This window comes from Capricornis sumatraensis, chromosome 4 (assembly GCF_032405125.1).
Source record: "Capricornis sumatraensis isolate serow.1 chromosome 4, serow.2, whole genome shotgun sequence".
In the NCBI taxonomy this organism is placed as follows: domain Eukaryota; kingdom Metazoa; phylum Chordata; class Mammalia; order Artiodactyla; family Bovidae; genus Capricornis; species Capricornis sumatraensis.
Window position 1 is genome coordinate 150924038 of NC_091072.1, and position 23105 is coordinate 150947142.

The 23105-nt window shown below is 51.6% G+C and overlaps 2 protein-coding genes across 9 annotated transcripts; one reads left to right on the forward strand and one right to left on the reverse strand.

The window, feature by feature from the left end:
- Window positions 1-698: 698 nt before the first annotated feature.
- On the reverse strand, window positions 699-10116 carry RHNO1 (RAD9-HUS1-RAD1 interacting nuclear orphan 1). Its single transcript, XM_068971665.1, has 3 exons — window positions 10099-10116; window positions 3392-3646; window positions 699-1831 (listed from the first exon to the last, which is right to left on the reverse strand). Exons 2-3 carry the CDS (start codon window positions 3560-3562, stop codon window positions 1277-1279), a joined length of 726 nt encoding a protein of 241 aa, XP_068827766.1. The 5' UTR covers window positions 3563-3646; window positions 10099-10116; the 3' UTR covers window positions 699-1276.
- Window positions 10117-12321: 2205 nt separating this feature from the next.
- FOXM1 (forkhead box M1) lies at window positions 12322-22877 on the forward strand. Of its 8 annotated transcripts, none has more exons than XM_068970170.1 (8): window positions 12322-12823; window positions 13443-13594; window positions 15200-15391; window positions 16977-17105; window positions 17316-17318; window positions 18428-18497; window positions 18643-18818; window positions 21471-22877. In XM_068970170.1, exons 1-8 carry the CDS (start codon window positions 12322-12324, stop codon window positions 22482-22484), a joined length of 2238 nt encoding a protein of 745 aa, XP_068826271.1. In that variant the 3' UTR covers window positions 22485-22877. The 8 variants fall into 8 exon arrangements, with proteins under 8 accessions (XP_068826271.1, XP_068826268.1, XP_068826274.1 ...); XM_068970167.1 differs by lacking the exon at window positions 17316-17318 and adding an exon at window positions 17844-17888; XM_068970173.1 differs by having other exon boundaries at window positions 12322-12820.
- Window positions 22878-23105: the final 228 nt, after the last annotated feature.

Genomic DNA, 23105 nt, shown 5'->3' on the forward strand with positions numbered 1-23105 from the left:
CTTCCCAACCATGAGCGGCCGCGCCCCCTACCCGCAGGACCCCTTCTGCCTGCCCTAGTCCTGCCCAGACTTTTAGGACGTCCACGAACTTGCCCTGCACGCTTGCCTGACGGTCTTTTCCATCTCCCGCCCTTGACTGCCTGCCGCCGTCTTCTAACGTCTGTATCTCGTAATGAGATCCGCTGTCGGATCCAGTAAATCTTGTCCCCAACTTATTCGCAGTTTTACGGTCCCTACAGAACATCCTGTCAAAACTCATCGCATGTTGACGTTACGGCGTTCGATTCGGAAGCTAGTGTGGCGTCCACGTTTTGAGTTTTTAAAATGCAGAAAATGTGGCACAAGCTAGGAGAGCCGAGGTCTGTGCTCGCCAGCCAGCCTCCACTCACTGTGTGACCCTAAACCCGGTTCATTATCTGTGCTTCAAATCCCCACATTGAAAATAATCCCTGCTTGTCTTGCTCTGGCTGGACCTGACAGACTATGTTCTGAAGGCTGAGGCGATGGAGTTAAATGAGAAGATACTTGTATGGGTGGGAGGAAAAGTAAGATATTTTCTTGACTGGACAGTCCCTCTGCATTAATTACAGTAAGAAGTAGTATTTGAAAAGATTACAGATTTATTTACATACATTTTAAACAGGACAAGAAATCATTTCCCCACCCTAGTTAATATTTACAGGTTATTTCAACTGGAAACAAAAAAATCAAAACATAGCAACCCTAGGTAACTTGATCATGTCCCCTTTATCTCCCCAGCAACCCCCCTTCACCATATTTATTACATGCTTGCTGCTCTCTCTTCACTCTGCCCTCTCAGATGAGCCAAGACTGCAGGGACAGCAGCTCAACTAGGAAAAGTCACAGTCTGCTCCAAGTTTTTCCATGTACCGGGTCAAAAAGGAAGCAGTCACTGAGCTGGTCCTCAAACATATGGACTGAATTACTTTGAATGAGGTGACTAAAAGAATGAATAGATAATGGCTAAAGGGAACAATTAAGAATGACCATTTATGGGGGGAGGCAGTATTGCTGCATTAGTGTAGGTCAGAAGCAGGGTTCTCTAAAAACTCTGCAGCCATTTATTTACAGACATTCTAAACAGTTATATTTAAAATTTGTTAAACAGTTAATACACTAAAAATATGAAGTCAACTGTTTACGATACTAAAAACTGTTTATGACACAAGATATTTTAAAAAGCAAATCTGGGAATTCAATTCCCTTTTGACTCCAGTGATCAATTTCTTGAGACCACAGATGTCTGGGAAACCAGTCAGTCTTTCACGAGGAACTGGCTTCTGTTCAGCTTTCCCCTCTCCCTGAGGTACGCGAAGAGGTGTCGTCGCCTCCTCCACGTGACCTTTATCCCGTACTTCTCCTCTGGGGTGTCTTTAACCAGAACAGGCCCAGGCTCTGGGCTCTTGGGCGTGCTCGAGTGAAGGGAACAGCTGGGAAGGCTGTTTTCCCTCAGTTCAGAGGGAATGGGCTCTCCCTGCCCTGGGGATCCTGGGGTCTGGATGTCCGGGGGAATGAACGCACATGGGAAGTCTGGAAATGTGTGTGCCGACAGCTCCCTGCAGCTCTGGGGGCTGAGCATGGGCACTAAGGGCCTTCTGGAAATGTCCTTTTCTGGTTGACTGGGGCCATCCCCGATTGCCGGGATCCCGGCTGTGGATGAACTGGCAAAAGACTGTGGAGTCTCAAACGTTAGACATGGAAACCTGGAGCTGGTAGATTTTCGACTTGAACGCCTTGCATGGTCTCGATGATGATGCTTCCGGTTGCCTGGGAACCAGCTTTCTGCCGTTGTATCAAACTGAGGTGATACCTAAGGATTCCAAAAGAAAGACATAATGTGAAGCATGCTAACCTAAGGAAACTGCATCAGATGACCAGAATCCTAGAGGCCCACAACAGCAATGGACTTCAAACAGCTGCCTAGGGACTTTCCTGGTGGCACAGTGAATGAGAACCTGCCTGCCAACGCAGGGGACATGGGTTCGATCCCTGGTCTGAGAAGATCCCACATGCTGCAGGGCAACTAAATCCATGCACAACTACCGAGTCCAGCTCTAGAACCCAAGAGCCACAACTGCTGCAGTTTGAGTGCCTAGAGCCCGTGCTCCACAACAAGAGAAGCCACCACAGTGAGAAGCCTGTGCACTACAATGAAGAGCAGCCCCTGCTGGCTGCAGCTAGAGAAAGCCCGAGTGTAGCGGCAAATACCCAGCACGGCCAAGAAAACAGCTCTCTGTCTCACTGGATAACCATAGGAAGGGATGCGGGCTTTGGGCAAGTTACTCAGCTTCCCTGGCTTCATCACACCCTACGGCTGCAACACATTTAGCCATCTCCCTTTCAGTTCTGAGGGCGGGCCCAGGTGTCTTCTTCACCACTGATGCCCAGCACCTAGCAGAGCGCCTGGCACCTAGAGGACCCCAGTGTAGGAAGAAAGGGCTGAAGGCAGACCAGTGAGTGAGATCAGGCATGGAGAGCAGCGAGCAGGGCCTGGCGCATGGTGAGGACTCCGTACACCTCCACATGCTCATGCCTCCCCCCACCAACAGCGCTCCAACATCTACGCTTCCTCCCCACTCCTGAAGCCAGGGGTCCGGTTCTCCCCAACACTCCTGGACCACATCTGTTAGGCGCTCTGGGGCAGAGCTCAGGCTTTTGTCTGGCTCTTCTGCTACACCACTTTCTGATATCCTGTAGCTGTGTTCTCTTCCCGGGGCTTCTAAACTGTCAAGACAGAACACATGCCATTTCTGAGAGTTTTTCTTCACTGTTTGGTCCATTAAACAGTAAACAGAGGGACTTTCCTGGCAGTCCATCAGTTGGGACTCTCCATTTCCAATGCAGGAGGTGTGCATTCCAGCCCTGGTTGGGGAGTTAAGATCTCACAGGCCTTCTGGCCAAAAAGAACCAAAGCATAAAACAGAAAAAATGTTTTAACAAATTCAATAAAGACTTTAAAAATGGTCCACATTTAAAAAAAAAAAAAATCTTAAAAAAAAAAAACCCAAAACAGTAAATAGACTACTTAGCTAAAAATTCCACCTCTAACATGAAGCTCAGGAAACAATCTCATTTTTCATTCATTCTGCCATTTATCTGGCTTTCTCACCAGGCTTTTCTGGATACTTTTATACTGAACTCTTTCAGGGGCACTGGTGCGGAAAGACTCCAATTCCAGTCCACCCACGCCTCACCCTGAACTTAGGCGAAAAGATACAGCAGAGAAGATGGCTGAGGACGGCGGGAGAGTGAACACTGCCTCCTTGTCGCTGAGCCAGTGAGGCTCCTAATTCTTTGGCAGCCCTGGTCAAGGGGCAGAGTACGCACTCTGAGAAGCCTGGCAGAGCAGAAATCAAGGCAGGAACCCTACCCAGGAAGTGATGGTGTTGTGGTCCACAGGCTTGCTGGGCACCTGTCTAGTGTGGGTGACCACGGGAGGCTGGGGAGATTGACCGCGGTGTTTGGGGCCCTCCAGTGGTTGTTGGTGGAATAGCAGCTGGGGTTTCTGAGGAGCTTGGCGGCGCTTTTTCCTGGGAGGCATCAACGGGTGAGAGAAGAGCAGTTAGCAACTGCATGATGCTGGCTGTCGGCAGGTCCGGGGAGAGGCTCCACTTCCAACCCATGCCTGCAGAGAAGAAACAAATGCCAGGAGAAAACAACCTGGTGATTCCCTAGCTCCTCCTCACACTCTGCCAGCCATTTCTGCTAGCAGCTTGCAGCCCTACCTCAGGGGGTGGGCTGGCATACCTAGCCCAGCTTCCTACAGCTGCAACACACAGCACTTCCCACTCAACAAACACCGCCCAGTGAAAACTTATCCAGCGCAGCCTAAGCACCATGCCGGTGCTGGGAGTTCAAAGATGAATACCACTTATTGCATCATCATATATGGGGTGCCAATCACTTGTACAGACACGGCCCGTGCCTGTCTTCAAAGACCTGAGAGTCTAGCGGAGGGAGACAGGCAGTTACAGCAATGGGAGCCGTGCTTCCCTCCACTCCCCTCGGGGAGGCTCTCTGCGGAGGGTCACACCTGACCTAGGTACAGAAGGGCAGGAAAAGCCAAAGGTCGAGGGGTGAGGGTGGGGGTTGGGGGCCGCTCCAGGCTGAGGAGCAGCGCACACAAAGCAGAGACGTGAAGGAGCTCAGGAACCCAGGGAGCTCATGGAGCTGGACCCAGGGCAGGAGACGACAAAAGCACACAGGCTCGACGTGGCATCAGGGCCAGGTCGGAAGGCCAGCTGGACCACCTGAGTCTGGACTCTGGCCTAAGTAGTCAGGGCAGATTCTCAAGTGGATGGATATCATCACACTTGGATTTCTTTTTTCAACTTTTACCCCAGCTGATTTTGAACACAGGAAATAAAAAAAAAAAACAAAGTTAATAATAGGAGCTGCTATGTGCCCATCACTCAGCTCCAACAGCCATAAACCCACGACCAGTCACAACCCACCCACACCCCAGCCATTTCCCCTACCGATTTATTATTCTCAAAATACGACATTCCCAGTCCTGATGTCATTCCTAGTAACACAACCCATGTAAATATTCGAAAACTATAGGTATTATACGGACTTGCCTTGTGGCTCAGCTGCTAGACAATCTGTCTGCAGTGCGGGAGACCTGAGTTCGAACCCTGGGTTGGGAAGATCCTCTGGAGAAAGGAAAGGCTACCCACTCCAGTATTCTGGCCTGGAGAATTCCATGAACTGTATAGTCCATGGAGTCGCAGAGTCAGACACAACTGAGTGACTTTCAATTCACTTACAGGTATTATACATATTTATATACTAGGTGTATTAAATATATTTATTTATATACTATATGTATCTACATAAACTATAGTATTCATGTATCTATATCCATTCATATGTCTGTCTGTGCAAATTCCTTAGATAGTAAAGATCCAGTGTTCACATGTTCAGTTGTCTCATAGGTACCATAATTTTTTCTGTGTGTTTTTGTCTTAAGACAGATCTTAAAGCCAACAGAGGCAAGAGCAAGTGCCCTGGAAGCAGGGGGACCAGTTAGAAGGTTACTGTGTTGTCTGAGAACCGCTGGGGCCTGCACCCAGGCTGTGTCAGTAGAGATGGGAGGCTGGAGGCACAGGCAGGGTCAACAGGCTCTACCGGGTAAAAGTAGGGTGAAAAGTCTGAGACGGTGTCCAGGAAATCTAATGATGGGAGGGGCCACCAGGCATCCAGGAGAGACAGTCACACAGCAGAGCCGGCGGGTTCCATCAGACAGCCATGATCCTTCATTCAGTGAACAACAAAGCCACACACTCTGTGTCACTAGGCAGTGGAGAATCAGGTGAAGAAAAATAAGGATGAAGTCGCTACCCTCCGGAATCTAACATTTTAGGAAGAGTACAGGTAGGAAATACATCCATTTGCTCATTCATTCATTCAACACATATTTACTGAGTGCCAACTGTGTTCTGGGCACTGTTACAGGTGCTGGAAATATATACCAGGTTACACAATTAAATCCCTGCCCTCGTGGTGCTTATATCTAGTTGGGGGAGTGATTAGAGGTAGCGAGAAAAGTAAAATTGGCATACGGGGCTGAGCTGACCTAGGCCTATTTGAGATAGGGTCGTCCGGCAAGGCCTAGCTCAAAAGCGATATTTGAGCAAAGACCTGAAGGCAGAAACGAGAACAAGCGGACAAGAGAAAGATGTGAGAAAGAATACTGCAGAACCAGTGAGTGCAAAGCCTGCCAGATGGGACTGTGCCTGACACGCTCGGGAAGCAGTAAGGGGCAGCGTGGCTAGACTGGAGAGTGGAAGGAAGTGAAGCCAGTTCACACGACACAAGGCCAAGGCAAGGTCAAGGCCTGGGCTGCATTATTCTCGGTGTGCTAGGAAGTCGCTGCAAGGTTCAGGACAGGGAAGGAGCATAATCTGATTTATACTCTCACAAAATAGCTCTTGGTGCTTTGTAAGGAAAGGTGGGTTGGGAAGAGGAAAGTGAAAGTGAAGTCGCTCAGTCGTGTCCGACTCTTCGCAACCCCACGGACTGTAGCTCCTCCATCCATGGGATTTTCCGGGCAGGAATACTGGAGTGGGTTGCCATTTCCTTCTCCAGGAGATCTTCCCCACCCAGGGATTGAACCAGGGTCTCCTGCACTGCAGGCAGATGCTTTACTGTCTGAACCACTGAGAAGAGGGGGCATGGACAAAGGGAGCAGAGAAGCAAGTCAGAAGGCCCCCATGGGAGCCCAGTGGAGAGATGACAGTGGTGGCAACATTTCCAGTGAGCAGTGCTCCAGTCAACAGCATGCTCAGAGTCCCCAGCCTCATGGGGACACCACACTGTTTAGCAGTCCTACTGGGTCCTGATCAACTCACTTTCCCCACAAAGATCGTCTTAAAACTTTAGAACTCTTCTCCCAACCAACTGCCTTACTTCCTCCTACACAAAGAACCCAGGAGACATCAAAGGAAACACCCTCAGCTTCCAGGAAGCAGACGCATATTTGCACCCACCCTCCTTTCTCTGCTGTAACTAGAGGCCGGTCCCTTTCGCTACAAGGGCCTCGCCCTCTGGCTGGGTTTTGGAGCCTGCCTCACTCTGTACACCTTTCTCAGGCAATCACAGGCTGACATGTCTATAACTACCTAGAAGTAGGTGAGTCCAGTATTTCTACCTTCAGCTTAGAATTCTCCACACTCAGGACCCAAATATTCCACTGCCTACGTGACAGCAACTAGATGTCTCAAATGCAGCTCAAATTTGACACATTTCCAACTGAATCCATGCTCATTTCCCCACAAATGTGCACTCCCTCCACAAAAGTGATCATCTTCCAGGACCTTTGCTCAGGGAACGGTTTCATCACTCATCCAGCTATGTGGCCAAAAACTCTGACATTTACCTTTCCCCTCTACCATCCAACCCAACATCAAGCCCTCTTGATTCTACCTCTTAAGCATGCCTTGAATAATACCCCTCTCTGGGCTTCCCTGGTGGTCCAACAGTTAAGACTCAATGCAGGGGGCCCAGGTTCCATCCTTGGTTGGGGAACTGGATCCCATATGCCACAACTAAGACCTGGGGCAGCCAAATAAACAAATAGTTCTTTTCAAAATACTAACAGAGGCAAATTTCTAAAATAAAAATACTCCTCTCTTGGGGAGGGCAGTTGAGGTGTAGGCAAAATAAATGATGGAGGTCAAGAGGTACAAACTTCCAGTTATAAAATAAATACACTGTAAGATGTAATATCGGAGAAGGCAATGGCACCACTCTCCAGTACTCTTGCCTGGAAAATCCCCTGGATGGAGAAGCCTGATGGGCTGCGGTCCATGGGGTCGCTAAGAGTCGGACACGACTGAGCGACTTCACTTTCTCTTTTCACTTTCATGCATTGGAGGACATGGCAACCCACTCCAGTGTTCTTGCCTGGAGAATCCCAGGAACGGGGGAGCCTGGTGGGCTGCCGTCTATGGGGTCGCACAGGGTCGGACACGACTGAAGCGACTTAGCACCAGCAGGATGTAATATGGGGCTTCCCAGGTGGCACCAGTGGTAAAGAACCCACTTGCCAATGCAGGGAAATGTAAGAGAGAGATGTGGGTTCAATCTCTGGGTCAGGAGGATCCCCTGGAGGAGGGCATGGCAACCGACTCCAGTATTCTTGCCTGGAGAATCCCATGAACAGAGGAGACAAGTGGGCTACAGTCCATGGAGCTACAGTTCACGTACAGTCAATGGGCTATAGTTGTGTAAGAGTCAGACACGACTGAAGCGACTTAGCACACACACACAGAATGTAACATACACTGCGGTCACTATAGTCAGTATTGTATTTCAAATCTGAAAGTTGCCAAGAAAATAAACTTAAAAGTTTTCATCACAGGACTTCCCTGGTGGTCTAGTGACTAAGACTCCACACTCCCAATGCAGGGGCCCAGGTTCGATCCCTGGTCAAGAAACTAGATCCCCCATGATGCGACTAAGACCCAGCATAGCCAAATACATAAAAAAAAATTTTTTTTTTAAGTTCTCGTGACAAGGGAAAAGATTTTTGTCACTACGGTGACGGGTGGTAACTAGACTTACTGTGACCATTTCGCAATGTATAATAAATACCAAATCATTATGTTGTACACCTAAAACTAACATAATGTTCTATGACAATTATACTTGTGGAGGGGTGGAGCTTAGATGTGTGGGATTCAGTGATATAGTTCAGGATTAAATGTGGGATCACAATCAATGGCAATCTATTTTTGAGACTTGTTAGATGCAACTCAAAATTTGATAAAAGCATTCCTCCTGTGTGAAAAATAATACTATTACCCTACCCTTCTCTCCCTCTCTCCACCACCCTTCAGGTTCCAATTATGGCCTGGGGTAATGCAGTAGTCTAACTGGTCTACCCTAACCTCTGGCACCCCCTGCAGGGGGATGTTTTGGAAATGCAAAGCTGATCTCCACTCCCTCCTGTCTGAAACAATTGTTTGGGACAAGAAGGAAACTCCTCCGTGGTGGCTAAGGCCCTGTTGCTCTGGCTCCAGTGTCATCGCCCACAGTCCACCCTTGTCCCTTAGCTCAAACCCCTCAGATGTCTTCTTCAGCCTTTGTGCTGCCCCTGCTTCCTCCTGTCATGTGGTCCTTCAGTTCAGTCGCTCAGTCCTGTCTGAGTCTTTTCAACCCCATGAATCGCAGCACCCCAGGCCTCCCTGTCCATCACCAACTCCGGGAGTTCACTCAGATTCACGTCCATCGAGTCCGTGATGCCATCCAGCCATCTCATCCTCTGCCGTCCCCTTCTCCTCCTGCCCCCAATCCCTCCCAGCATCAGGGTTTTTTCCAATGAGTCAACTCTTCGCATGAGGTGGCCAAAGTATAGGAGTTTCAGCTTTAGCATCATTCCTTCCAAAGAACACCCAGGACTGATCTCCTTTAGAATGGACTGGTTGGATCTCCTTGCAGTCCAAGGGACTCTCAGGAGTCTTCTCCAACACCACAGTTCAAAAGCATCAATTCTTTGGCGCTCAGATTTCTTCACAGTCCAACTCTCCCATCCATACATGACTACTGGAAAAACCACAGCCTTGACTAGACGGACCTTTGTTGGCAAAGTAATGTCTCTGCTTTTCAATATGCTATCTAGGTTGGTCATAACTTTCCTTCCAAGGAGTAAGCGTCTTTGTACCCCCTCAATTCCCTTGTCCTGGAGTGTCTCCTTCCCTTGTTTGCATAACAGCATCCGATCTCAGACCAAGCTTTAGTTCATCAGAAATGCCTTTCTGGGTACCTCCCTGGGGGAGGCGGGGGGGTAAGGTCCAGCGGCTGAGACTCTGCGCTCCCAATGCAGGGGGCCCGGGTGAACTAGATGCCCCAGGCTACAGCTAAGACCTGGTGCAGCCAAATAAATAAATATTTAAAAAAGAAAGAAAGAAAAGAAATGCCTGTCTCACCTAACTTAAGGCAAGATCTCCTTATTTACATACTCAGTTAGCCCTGAGCTGTTATCACTTCACAGTCGTAATTCTTCATTTGCTTAAATATGCAATTCGACGGGAGCTCGTGTGAGCCCCTCTTACCTCCCTACAGACTGTAAGCTCGGGAGAAAAACCACCGCATCTCGCCCCGCCACTGCATCCCAGAACCGCCCCGCACGTGGCCGACGCTCAACTAAAAACGTGCTAAATAAGAAAACAAAGTCCATTACTACAAAGAAAAGACTGCGAGGGACGGGGCGGGAGGAGATCAGAGATCCAAGATTCCAAGCGGAGGCGAAGGTCCGCGGCGTGCGCGGTCATTTTTAAGGAGGGAACCAGAGCGAGGGGGTCGTAACCCCCTTCGGTCTGCTCGGGGAGCCAGGACGCTCGCTGCCCGGGAGGTCGAAGGCGGACAGTACCCCCGCAGCGAGGAACCGGGGACGCGGAGCACGGGGCGGACGGTGGGAGAGCACGGGGCGGCCGGGGGTCCCTACTGTCCCCCGAGGTCCCTCGCGTCCCGCCACCGCGGAGCCCTCCTGCGCCCTCCCCCCACGAGCCTTCGGCCCCACCCGCCGCCACTCGGCCCGGCCGCCCGGTCCGCACGCCGCTCTGCCCGTCTCACCGGCCTCACCCGCCGCCGATCGGTCCGCCTTGCCTGCCCGCGGAAGCAGACGATCCGCCCGCCCACCTCGCCGGCCCCGCGGCGCCGCCTCACCTGCCCGTCCCGCCGCCGCCGCCGCCGCCGATACGCCCGCCTCTCCCGCCCTCCCGGCCCGGAGCCCCGCCCGCCGCCGGCGTCCCGGCCGAACGCGGATACAAAGCCGGCGCTGATTGGTCACGCTCGTCACGTGACCGCAACGCTCCGCCGGCGCCAATTTCAAACAGCGGAACAAACTGAAAGCCCCAGAGCGGGACCCCACCCCCGGCCCGGGCCTGGGACACCCTCCCCCCCTCCCCTCCCCCGCCGGGATCCCGGGATTCCCCGCCCCGCAGCCGGGGTCGCGGCCCGGCCCGCAGGTCGGAGCAGCGCCGAGCCGCCCGGAGCCGGCGGTGCAGCGAGGTGAGTGGGCGGCGGGCTGGAGGCCCGGGGCCGGCGGGCGCGGAGAGCTGGCTCCAGCCGGGGGGTTGGGGGGACTGGCAACAGTGCGCCGCGCTGTTGCATCCAGCCTCCCGGTCCCCCACCCCCCCACCTCTCCCACCTCTCCCCCCACCTCTCCCACTGAGCCCCCCTAGCCTTTCATCTGGGTCTGGGGTCCTTCTAAGCTTACTGCGCTGGTTGCCGCGGCTCGCATACTCCCCTGAGCCCAGGTGCTCTTCCTTCTAGGTAACCCAGTCTCCACTCCGCCCTGTCCCAGGACCCTCCTCCGGGTTCCGGAGACCCCCGCAGCCTTGCTCTGGTCTGGATAGGGGTGAGTCCCCGGGAGCCGCTCCGGAAATCTCCGGGCTAGAAAGTGTTGGCAGTGGTAGCAAGTAAGCTGGTCAGAGTAGAAGGAAAAATTAAGACGCTTTAGACCAGGAAAATATCTTTCTGGGGGGGAGGAAGAAATACTAGCATCTACTGATTTGATGGGTGGAGGGAGGAAGGGAGGGCGGAAGAGATAGGAGGTGGAAGTAAAACTGAGATTTGAAGGGAGAGGAAACCTAGATATAAAGGAAAGAGAGGCGGCAGAGTGGAGAGGGTCTGTGACCTCTAAGCAGATGGCAAATGTCAGACGAGCGTGACAGTCATTTCTAGGGAAATTGCAGATATTCTAAAGAAGAGGCAGACAGTTACTCTGTCTCTCAAAGTACCTCTCAGCAGAATTTCACTACTTCGCACAATAGTAGAGTATGCCATGGATCTGTCAAAATCAACAACACACAATTTTTAAAAGATAAAACTCGTCCTTAATGCACAGCACTAGTCAGGAGACAAGGATTATAGTCTTGGTTCTGGAAGAGAAGTTAAGTAAGACGGTAACATGCTTAGAAAGTTGAAATATGAACAAGCATATGCAGGTACTAAAATGTCGCTATATAAATAGTTTGCAAATTGTGAAAGGAAAAATGTATATACTTTTTTTTTAAGATCAGTGCTAGCATAATAGCCCATGAAACGATGTCACCCCTCAGTGTTACTCTGGGTGTTGAATAGAGCAGTTTCCCTTCTGTCTGAAGCCTTGTGCACTGGGAGATGATTTCTTCAGTGGTGTGACAGTAGTGTAATGGTACAATCTGCCTTTTTCCTCTGATTCTATGGGCTCAGACCAAGTGGTCAAAGCTAGAATGGATCCTGGGATCAGAGTTCTGTCAGGATGGCCTGTTCCGGGGTCCTCATCCTGACAGTTACCGCAAGTGGTCTGTGTTAGACTAGGCAAGAAGAGACATTTCCACATTTTTGTAGCTTCTCCGCTTGTTTCTGTAGCTGAACATTCCTTTTGGCCACGCCGCAGGGCTTGCAGATCTCAGTTCCCCAGCCAGTGATTGAACCCACACCCTTGGCAGTGAAAGCACAGAGTCCTAACGGGCTGAACCGCCAGGGAATTCCCAAAACATTCTTAAGCTTCCAGAGCCTTGACTATGTGGACCTACAGCCAACCTTATCCCACTCTCCCCCTTTGAATTTCTTCTGTTTGCTTCAGTTTTGTCTATAGAACTCATCTCCTTATGGTGCGCGGTCTTTGCAGAGGCCCAGGGAGCATTCACCTGGGCCTGTGGGTTCACACTCCTGGTCACATGATGAGGAAGACCCTCCCTAACAGAACCTCCTTCTCAGCCTAACAAACCTTTGACCTCTCGCTAACCTTTGCTCTTTGCAGGGTCCAGGCTTATGATGCTCAATGGAGAGTGAAAGCACAGATTCATGATGAAAACCAGCCCCCGTCGGCCATTGATTCTCAAAAGACGGAGGCTGCCCCTTCCTGTTCAAAATGCCCCAGGTGACACAGCAGAGGAGGAGGCGAAGGGGCCCCCTGCCCAACAAGAGCCTGCTCAAGTGCAAGCCCCCAAGGAGGTGGCAGAGCCCAACCCCTGCAAGTTTCCAGCCGGAATCAAGATCCTGAACCACCCAACCATGCCCAACACCCAAGTGGTGGTTGTCCCCAACAACGCCAACATCCAGAGCATCATCACAGCACTGACCGCCAAAGGGAAGGAGAGCGGCAGCAGCGGGCCCAACAAATTCATCCTCATCAGCTGCGGGGGAGCCCCCACTCCCCCTCCAGGACCCCAGCATCAAGCCCAAACCAGCAAGGACCCCAAGAGGACAGAAGTGATCACCGAGACCCTGGGACCAAAGTCTGCAACTGGGGATGAGAATCTTCCAAGACCAGCGGGGGTCCTTCCTGGGCAGAGATGGAAGAACTGTGGTATGTGGTCTGTAAGGCAAAGCGGGGAGGAGCCAGCCTTCGCTCTCTGATGCAAAGACCGTAGTCAGCCATGCTGATACCTAGGGCACACAGGCGTCTGTCTGAAGCAGGGGAAAGTCTTGCCTTCCTTCATCCTGAAACCTTGACCCAGATCCTTGGGCCCTGTCGACAGGGTTGCAATGTAATTCAGCATTCTGTTGCCTTCTTTATATTGGAAAAGGATTTGTTTATTGTTTCTATTTCCTTTGCAGTGACCACATAAGGAAGTAGGAATCTTTCTCCATCTTAATAAAGGAGAAACACGGGATGGAAAAATGACTTACTTTGTTGAGATGTTCAATCATGCTTTTTGTAAGGTTGCCTTGACCAATCTCTGAGGCTCAGGGTGGCTCAGGTTGAAATGCAACTTAAGCCATGCTCCTGAATTTCTCCCGAAATCCTAAAAGGGCACCATAGATTCAGCATGCGCACTCTTTGTGCTTAAGGGGAGAGGTCCTGGAGGGGTGATCCCTAATCACAGTCATCACCTGGAGAGGTGATGCCTAACTGCCAGTCTCAGTGGACCTGCCAGGCAGGGAATCGGGCAGCTAAGTGTTGTCTTGGGTTGTCTCCCCTGTAGCTGGCGGTGAGGCAGCCAGCTGCCCCCTGGACAACAGCTTGACCAACATCCAGTGGCTTGGAAAGATGACTTCCGATGGGCTGGGCTCCTGCAGCATCAAGCAAGAGGTGGAAGAAAAGGAGAATCGTCACCTGGACCAGAGTCAGGCCAAGGTGAATGAACAGTCCTGTCCCCCACCAGGGCAGTCAGAGCCAGTACAGGGAATTTCTAAGAAGGGAAGTAGGTCAGGTAGGCTGTGGAGCAGAATTGCCAAGTTTTCGTGTTAGCACTTTATTTAGTGTTTATTCTGAATAATTTGGAGCTTCCTTTCTGCCTGGGATCTTTCCCCCTACCCCCATCTGGGAAATTTCCTTGAGGGCAGATTCCTCTGGCTCACCCTGTACCCTGTCAGCACTGGGTTTAATACTCTATCCTTAGCAGGTACTTAGTATTCAGGGACTAATGAAGAGGCCTTAGTTCAGAAAGCTGCTTGAACGTTAAAGAGGTATTCCGACAGTGGAAAAGGAGTATGGCATTTTTAACAAGATTGCTTTATTAGAAGACAAATTAACAGCAAATAAAATGAGTTGTGAATTTTAAATACCTCTCCAATCAAAATTGATTTGACCCATTTGTGTGGTCTGGGTTTATTTTTCGTGGTTGCTCTTTATATATACCCCTAATTCCTCATTCAACAGGTTGTGGTTTTTTTTTTTGGCCTTGTCAGCAGCATGTGGAGATTTTAGCTCTCCCGCCAGAGATCAAACTCTTGCCTCCTGCCTTGGAAACGTGGGGTCTTAACCAGTAGACTGCCAGGGAAGTCCCATCAGTAATTTTTAAAGGGGAAAATTTACGTGGATGTGTGCATAAGTGAAAATTGAGCTGTTCACTTAAAACTTGTGTACTTTATAAAGTTATGGCTCAGTTTTTTTTGAGGGGAAAGGGGGGCTGTGCCTCGTGGCTTGTGGGATCTTATAACAGTTCCCTGACCAGGGATCGAACCCAGGCCACCACAATGAAATTGCCAAGCCCTAACCACTGGACCTCTAGGGAATTCCCAAAGCAGGGGGTTGGTTTTTCGGGTTTTGCTGTGGCTGCACCTTGCAGCTTATAGGATCTTGGTCCCCTGACCAGGGATTGAACCCATACCTCTGGTAGTAAAAGCAGAGTCCTAACCACTGGACCTCCAGGGAATTCCCTGAAGTTATAGCTCAATCTTTTTAAATATGGATGAGCAGATCTTTGCCTCAGACTTATCCAGATGTGTGCATTGCTGACCTTTGTCTGCCCACACTTTGGGGAATATTTCTGTTCTACAAACACTGAAAGGAGATGGGCTTGTTCACATCACTTCAGGAGCAGGAATCGGACTAAGACCTAGCTCCCTCAACCCTGAGGTCTGAAAAACGGGTATAGTTTTAACATACAATCGGTCCTTTAAGGTCATAATATATGCCCAGACTTTCCTGAAAGCTTTCAACCAGCAAAGATTAGATGGACTTCTGTTTATTACCGGGCAATATTCTCAACAAAATGACCGAAGACAGAGAAGTGGTCCTGTGTTCAGAGACTGGATGGGATCGTCTCCAAAATCCTTCCTGATCCTAAAGTTCTCTCCTATAGAATAGTGGTTCAGATGAGTTTGTTTCTGTTCCGGTCTGTGGGAGAAAAGCTTTCTCTAGAGAGTGTTCTTAAGGTGGGGGTGGGGCAGGGGAGGCCTTGTGACCCCTCCTTTCATGGCCTACTTTTCTTTCCCTTTGGCTTCTCAGAGCCCTCAGGTGGAGAGGCCCCCTGGAGCGTCGGCACCCTGGCCAGACTCCGTGTCTGAACGACCCCCATACTCCTACATGGCCCTGATACAATTTGCCATCAACAGCACAGAGAGGAAGCGCATGACCCTGAAAGATATCTACACTTGGATCGAGGACCACTTCCCCTATTTCAAGCACATCGCCAAGCCGGGCTGGAAGGTACCATGTCCCGCAACAACCACAGTCTAGGTCGCTCAGGCCTGTCGTTTGGTCTGCACAGCAGAGTGGTAGTCTGTGTCTGGTGTGGGGGGAGGAGTTAAGTGCCGACGATGCTAGAACCATAAGCAATAGTCTTAACTTTTGGACTGAGACTTGACCCTACTGGATCCAGGCAAAACCATCAGTAAGCGCCCTGCAGCCACTTCATCTGTCGCTCCCCGGGTAATGCACACTCTTCAGTGACGCTCAGAGCCCACTTCTGAGCTACACTGAACAGTGGCTAGAGTGGCTAGGTAGCTTTGTGAAGAGACATTGATGAAAAAAAAAAAAAATCTGGGAGCCTCAAGATCCAAGGTTCACCTCCTGTAAAGTCACATCTCTTCTCCAGTAGGTGGGGATGTTCTCTGCCTCATGTTCATAGGAAAACAGATGCCCTGGAGCCATAGCTCATGCAGGCCTCACAGCCGCAGCTCAGGTGCCCTACGAATGCTCTGTCCCAAGCCGAGGGGCTTTTGGATTGTTTTCCCCACAGCAGGAATCTTTTTTATAGTCTTTATTTATTTGCTTATTTTTAATTGGCGCATAACTGCTTTACAATATTGTGTGGGTGTCTCTTGTTCAACAACATGAATCAGCTATACACATATATCCCCTCCCTCTTGAGCCTCCCCCCCACCCCAGCCCAGCCCTCTCTGCCATCGCAGAGCAGCGAGCTGAGCCCCCTGTGCTATTCAGCAGCTTCCCTCTAGCCGTCTGTCTTGCGCGTGAAGGCACATGTATTTCAGTGCTGCTCCCCCAGTTCACCCCACCCTCCCCTTCCCCACCATTTCCACCAGTCTGCTCTCTGCGTCTGTCTCTATTCCTGCCCTCCAGCTAGGTTCATCTGTACCATTTTTCTAGAGTCCATATATATATGTTAATAGACAATATTTATTTTTATTTTTCTGACTCACTTCACTCTATAACAGGCTCTAGGTTCATCCATGTGTCTGCAAATGACTCAAATGTGTTCCTTTTCGTGGCCGAGTAATATTCCGCGGTATATATATGTACTGTAACTTCTTTATCCATTCATCTCTCAGTGGACATCTAGGTCACAGCAGAACTCTCAGCCTCACACTCTTACCTCAACTAAATTCCCCAGCTTCCTGATTACTTTTTTATTTTTTTGCTGCACCTTGTGACTTGCAGGATCTCAGTCCTCCGACCAGGGTTTGAACCCAGGCCCCAGCAGTGAGAGCACTGCGTCCTAACTGCTGGTACAACAGGGAACTCCCCAGCATTGTAATTTCTCCCCTCACCTCTCTGGCTACCGGTTATTGCCGCAGCCTCACTCATCTTTCCCAGCCCCCAACAGCTGTTTCGGTCTCTGCTTTATTACCACCTCAGCAACAGCCCCGGTCTCTGTCCCCACGGGACAGCTGGGTTGGTAGCCCAGGTCACCTGGCCTGCCAAGCGGACAGTCCCAAGAGCGGCCAGCAGCCAAGGTTATGAGACACGAAGCCAGGGGCTGACCTCCTCGGGGCCATCGGAGGTGGCGCTCCCAGAGCCAGAGTAGCTGATGAGCTGTGTCCTCCACTTTCAGAACTCCATCCGCCACAACCTCTCTCTACATGACATGTTCGTCCGCGAGACGTCTGCCAACGGCAAGGTCTCCTTCTGGACCATTCACCCCAGTGCCAATCGCTACCTGACACTGGACCAGGTGTTTAAGGTAAGCATACTGGTTTTGTCCAAATAGAGCCAGTGCTGGAGGTCATGATGTCCATCTCAAAAGAAAACAAGTCCTTGGTGGGGAGGGGGAGGCAGGCAGCCAACCTTCGGATAGGAATCCATCCTTCCAACCCCTCCGCCCTACCCCACCCCCAGCTGCCGGCATCCTAAATAAAGCAAACTTTCCTCTCCACCAAAAATAAGAAAGAAGCAAGTCCTCCTTGGGATGAGCTTGTCTGCTAAGGGCAGAGTTAAGGGCCAACCAGCCCATAAGGAGCAGCACTTTCTCTGCTATACCAGGCCCCAGAGAGGACTTCTGTTCTAGAAAGGGGACCTCCTGGGGCAGGATGGCCCCTACTGCCCTGTGATAACTACCTAGGATACTTCTTAAAGTACAGCCTCCCAAGCCCCTCTTGGGGCTTCTGATTCAGCAGGCCTGGGATGGGCCCAGGAGTATATTTTTAGCAAGAATCTCAGGTGATTCTTGGGTTTTTAAAAAGCCGATTTTTACAGTGGAGAGTAGAAACGGACCCTACAGAATCTCTCGTCAGAAGCAATCACTTTGGGTCTTCAGAGTGCCCACAAGGCTGCCACTAGCTGCCTCCACTCTCCCGGGAGAGCCCATAGTTGAGGGTGGCCCTGGGCGTCCATCCGGAGTAGGTGTATCCATCTGGTCAGCTTGACTGCACTGGTGGTAACTTGGTCTCATTTCTCTCCCACGATGCCCATCCACCACCAGCCACTGGACCCAGGGTCTGCACACTCGCCCGAGCACTCGGAATCAGTAAGGTTCTTTCCCTCCCGCTCGGGGCTCAGCCTTGTTTCCCCTCCACGCTCAGCATGGCTTCGGTGACGGGGACAAGGTGTTAGCCGGAGACGGGAGCCTGTGGCCGTGTGCTTGCCAGCCCTGGATGCAGAGCCTTGCTTCTGGGCGTCAGGACACTGGTGACTGCCACCGCCTCCCACTCCCGTGGACTCATCAAGGTGGCCTGAGCAGAGCACATGTGGCAGGGGGATCTGCCACAGGCTCACTGCAGGATGCTGATGAGGTGCACGGCACAGGCCCAGCGGGCGGCCGTTGCTCTCTCTTCTCTACCTGGCTTTTCTTTGCCTTCCTAGAGCTCCATGCTTTGCACCCTGGGGGTGAGGACACCTGGATGAGGTGGGAGGATCGCCCGCCGCCCTGTGCCTCTGTTGCCACCTTCCGGGACCAGGCGGTTGGTCCACTCCATGCCCAGTCCCAGAGCAGCTGGTGGGGTCCCCTACCCCGTCCCCCTACCCTCCTGACCCAGGTCTGTCTCTCTCCCTCTCTGTCCCAAACAGCAGCAGAAACGGCCCAACCCTGATCTCCGCCGGAATGTGGCCATCAAAACCGAACTCCCCCTGGGTGCACGTTAGTATAGGGGGAGGCATGGTCCCTGGACACACCCATAGGGGGGCAGATGCGGGAGTCAGAGCCCAGGGAAGGAGAGCAAAGAACCCAGGGCTGGGAGGGGACCCGGCCCTGGACCTGCTCCTGACCGATCCTGTTCCCTCAGGGCGGAAGATGAAGCCACTACTGCCGCGGGTCAGCTCGTACCTGGTGCCCATCCAGTTCCCTGCAAACCCGTCGCTGGTGCTGCAGCCCTCGGTCAAGGTGCCCTTGCCCGTGGCAGCCTCGCTCATGAGCTCAGAGCTTGCTCGCCACAGCAAGCGAGTCCGCATCGCCCCCAAGGTCAGTGCCTCAGGTCTTCTCCGAGGAGAGACTCCAGTCCGTGACGATACACAGGAAAATGCAAGTGTTATAAGAGCCAAAAAGGAACTTGTTAGGGACCTTGGTGGTCCAGTGGTTAAGACCCCACACTCCCAGTGCAGAGGGCATGGGTTTGATCCCTGATCAAAAAACTAAGATCTTGCATGACACTCAGCATAGCCTTAAAAAAAACAAAACAAACAAACAAAAAAACCCTAGTAAACTATCCTTAAAAAAAAAATTCCCAATAAAAAGCAACTTTACAATGTAAGTGGTATTGGAAGGCCCACATATGCCTGATGAGTTTGTGAGAACTGAGATGGGGGTGATTGTTATAGCAGATGGGCTGGGAGGTTCAGGAAGAGTTCACTAGGGAAGCAGGCTTAAGAAGTAGTCGGGGCAGCAAACAGTGTGGAGAGGGCCTTGTAAAGGGCATGGCCTGGGGCACGCCCAGTCACAACCATAGAGTGGCTGGACAGTCTAGCCCTGGGTTTCTCGACCTCCAAACAGCTGACATTCACGGCTTCCCAGGTGGTGCTAGTGGTAAAGTACCGGCCTGCCAACGCAGGAGATGTAAGACACTCGAGTTCGATCCCTGGGTGGGAAGATCCCCTGGAGAAGGAAATGGCAACCCACTTCAGTGTTCCTGCCTGGAAAATCCCATGGATAGAGGAGCCTGGCGGGCTACAGTCCATGGGGTGGTAAAGAGTCAGAGGCGACTGAGCATGCACAGTGCTTTGTGGGGGCGGGGTGCCACCCTGTGCCCTGAGGGATGCTTAGCAACCGCATCCATGGTCTCTTTGCCGGATGCCAGGAGCACCGCCTGGTGTGACAGTTAGGACATCTTCTGGTGTTGCTGAGAGTCCCCTGGGGAGAGTTGCTCCTGGCTGAGCCTCAGCGGTCGAGCTGGAAGGCTGGAGAGGGCAAATTACAACCCCACCATGACACAGAGAAGAGTCTGTGAGCAGGACCGGGCCTGTAACAGATTAAGGAAGGGCCCCTCTGCCCCTTTCTCAGAGATAGAAGTAGCTGCAACTTCAGATAGAGAGACTTGGGTTTGCTTTTGTTTTTTAATTTAAAAATATCACTTTAATATACATAAAAGTATACATACCGGCATAGATGGTTTTCCTTAAATGCATTCATGTGATTGTAGCGTGGGTAGTGTTTCTGTTTCAGTGCAGTCTTGCAGTTTTTTCCTCCTTTTTGCCTCTCCTCACCTTCCCCATGTCCCCCCTGCTCCCCGTGATAAGCCATGTTGACAGTTTAGTGTGCCTTCTCCCATGATTCCTTCATGCTCTTAGTATGCTCTGTGCACATGGATCACCGTAACCGTGTTACACATGCGCACACACCACCCAGAGCCTTGTCGTATACTCTTTCTGCCCCATGGAAATTCTTCCAATCACTTGGCATCACTCCAATTCACTATTTTTTTTTAAGATTTTTTTTTTTTTATGTGGACCTTTTTTTTAGTCTTTATTGTATTTGTTACAATATTGCTTCTATTTTATGTTTTGGTTTTTTGGCCTCCAGGGATGTGGGATCTTAGCTTGCCAACCAGGGGTCGAACCCAGGTCCCCTGCATTGGAAGGCGGATTCTTAACCACTGGATCACCAGGGAAGCTCCTTATTCGCTATTTTTCAGTGGCACATAATAGTCCATGATGTGACTTTGCCATAAATTTTCTAACCATTCTGCTTTCATGGGCACATTTTTTTCAGGCTTTTTTTGCCCTATGACCAACATTGTAATAAATACCTTTGCAAGTATCTTTCCTTGCTGGTGCTTTCATTTCTGTGGGTAGAGAACAAGACATGAGATTGCTGAGGGGGCAAGTGTTTTAAAGTTTATTGAATACTTGCAAGATTGATTTTAAGAAAAATCTAAGATAACTCACATACATACCAACAAGCCCTGCTTGCCAGCAATTGGTATTATCGCCCTTTTACAATGCTTGCCCGTGTCCAGTGTGTGAAGGATACTTGCTTGTTTCATTTCATCTTCTCCTTATGCGTAACTCAGCAGCTGCTCACCATGTTCGGTCACTTGGAATCGTTCACTGTGAGATGCTTATTTACACTCATGGCCTGTCTTCTTACAGGGTTTTGTTAAAAAGTTTATGACTTGTCTTTTCAGATATTTTTTACTCCTCTTGCTTGCTTCTTAACTTTATGATCTCTCTTGCTGCAGTAAGATTTCTATTTTTATATAGTCAAATATGTCTCTCTTCTCTTTTACAGCTTCTGGGGTTCCAGTCTTGGTTTAGAAGGTTTACCCCGCTGCTGACCCTCAGATTATAGACGTACTCTCCTAGGTTTCCTTTCAGGATTTGAATGGTTTTAGTTTTTCTGATTAAGTCCTTGTATGAAACAGACATCCACTTTTATTTTCTCTTGGATGGGTGCTAATTACACCAGCGCCATAGAAAATGCTCTTTTTATCCCCAGAATTAAACTACCCCCTTCATCACACGGTCTTATATTTAATAGTCTTCAAGACTTTGAAGACAAGAGGATCGGCACCAAACCATCACATCATTCGTCTCAGCGATAAGCTTGTGTTCCCCCCGCCCTCCGGAGCCTGATGGCCTCTGCGGGGCTCCCTTTCAGCGTGTCCTGCTTCTCTTCCAGGTGCTGCTAGCGGACGAGGGGGTGGCCTCTCTGCCCACGGCAGGACCAGTGACAGAGGAGAAGCTACTCCTCGCGGAAGGACTGTCTCCTCTGCTTCCTGTCCCGTCCATCAAGGAGGAAGATGTCCAGCCTGGGGAGGAGACACCACTTCTAGGGAGGCCCATCAAAGTCGAGAGCCCACCCCTGGAAGAGTGGCCTTCACCCTGCCCATCGGTCAAGGAGGAGTCATCCCACTCCTGGGAGGACTCGTCCTGCTCCCCAACCCCTAGGCCCAAGAAGTCCTCCAACACTGGGTCCAGGTCCCCCGCCCGCCGTGTCTCCGACCTGCTGGTGATCAAACGCAGGGAGGGGCGGGAGATGAGCCGGTCTCGGAGGAAACAGCACCTCGTGCCACCCCGCCTGGACGAGCCCGAGCTGCTCCTCTCTGAGGGCCCGGGGGCTCCCCAGCCAGCCCTGGCAGGGCCCCCGCAGCCCACCTGCCAGCTCGGCTGCCCCCCAGAGGACGGAGGCCCCTTTAAGACACCCATTAAGGAGATGCTGCCCACCTCCTCCACCCCCAGCAAATCTGCCCTCCCCACGACCCCTGAGTCCTGGAGGCTCACACCCCCAGCCAAAGTCGGGGGGCTCGACTTCAGCCCTGTACGAACCCCCCAGGGTGCCTTTGGCCCCCTGCCAGACTCTCTGGAGCTCGTGGATCTCAGTGCCACCCCACTGAAAAGCGTCCCGCTCTTTGACTCCCCGCAAGAGCTCCTCAGTTCCGAACCCTTTGACCTCGCCACTGACCCCTTCAGCAGCTGCCCACCCTCTGATATGGAGGTCCCCAAGCCGGGTTCCCCCGAGCCGCAGGTGGCCGGCCTCTCGGCCAACCGCTCTCTGACCGAGGGCCTGATCCTGGACACAATGAACGACAGCCTCAGCAAAATCCTGCTGGACATCAGCTTCCCTGGCCTGGAGGAGGACCTGCTGGGCCCCGGCAGCGTTGGCTGGACTCAGTGCATTCCTGACCTGCGGTAGAGGCAGGGCTCCTGCCCCTCAAGCCCTCCGCTCGCTCTCCAGACGCTCGGGCCGGCCTTCCGAGTCCTCTGCGAGGACAGTCAACGGGGGCCGTCCGCTTGCCCAGCGCCCCTCTCCCCTGACTGGTGATGCTACAGCAGGCGCCCTGTCTGAGCCACCCCTGGGCCTTCTGCAAGCAGCAAGGAACTGGGGACTGGTCTCTGTGCCCCCAACTCCCAACCAGGCGCTGAGGGTGGGAACAGCAGAAACAAGGGTGAGAGGGGAGGAGGGGCCCCCAGACCGCTGGCATCTCTGCCCAACAACACCCCTCCACCTTCCCTGCTGCATGCAAGGTGGCCCTTGTAAATAGTGTATACGCTCCAAATTATCCTCTAATTATAAACGTAAGCCTATCTTAGATCATTATCCAGAGACTGCCAGAAGAGGGGTAGGATGACGGGGTGGGGGTTCCAGTTTGCTTCTGTTTCTTGCTTTTGGCTCCTGGAGGCGGGAGGGCTACAATGCACGGTTCCTTTGGGGCCCCTCCCTCGAGAGTTCCTTGCGGTGGGTGCCCAGAGGAGCGGGTCTGCCTACCAGGGTGCCTCTCACTGCCCTTCCTTCTCACCAGCCCCCATTTCCAAG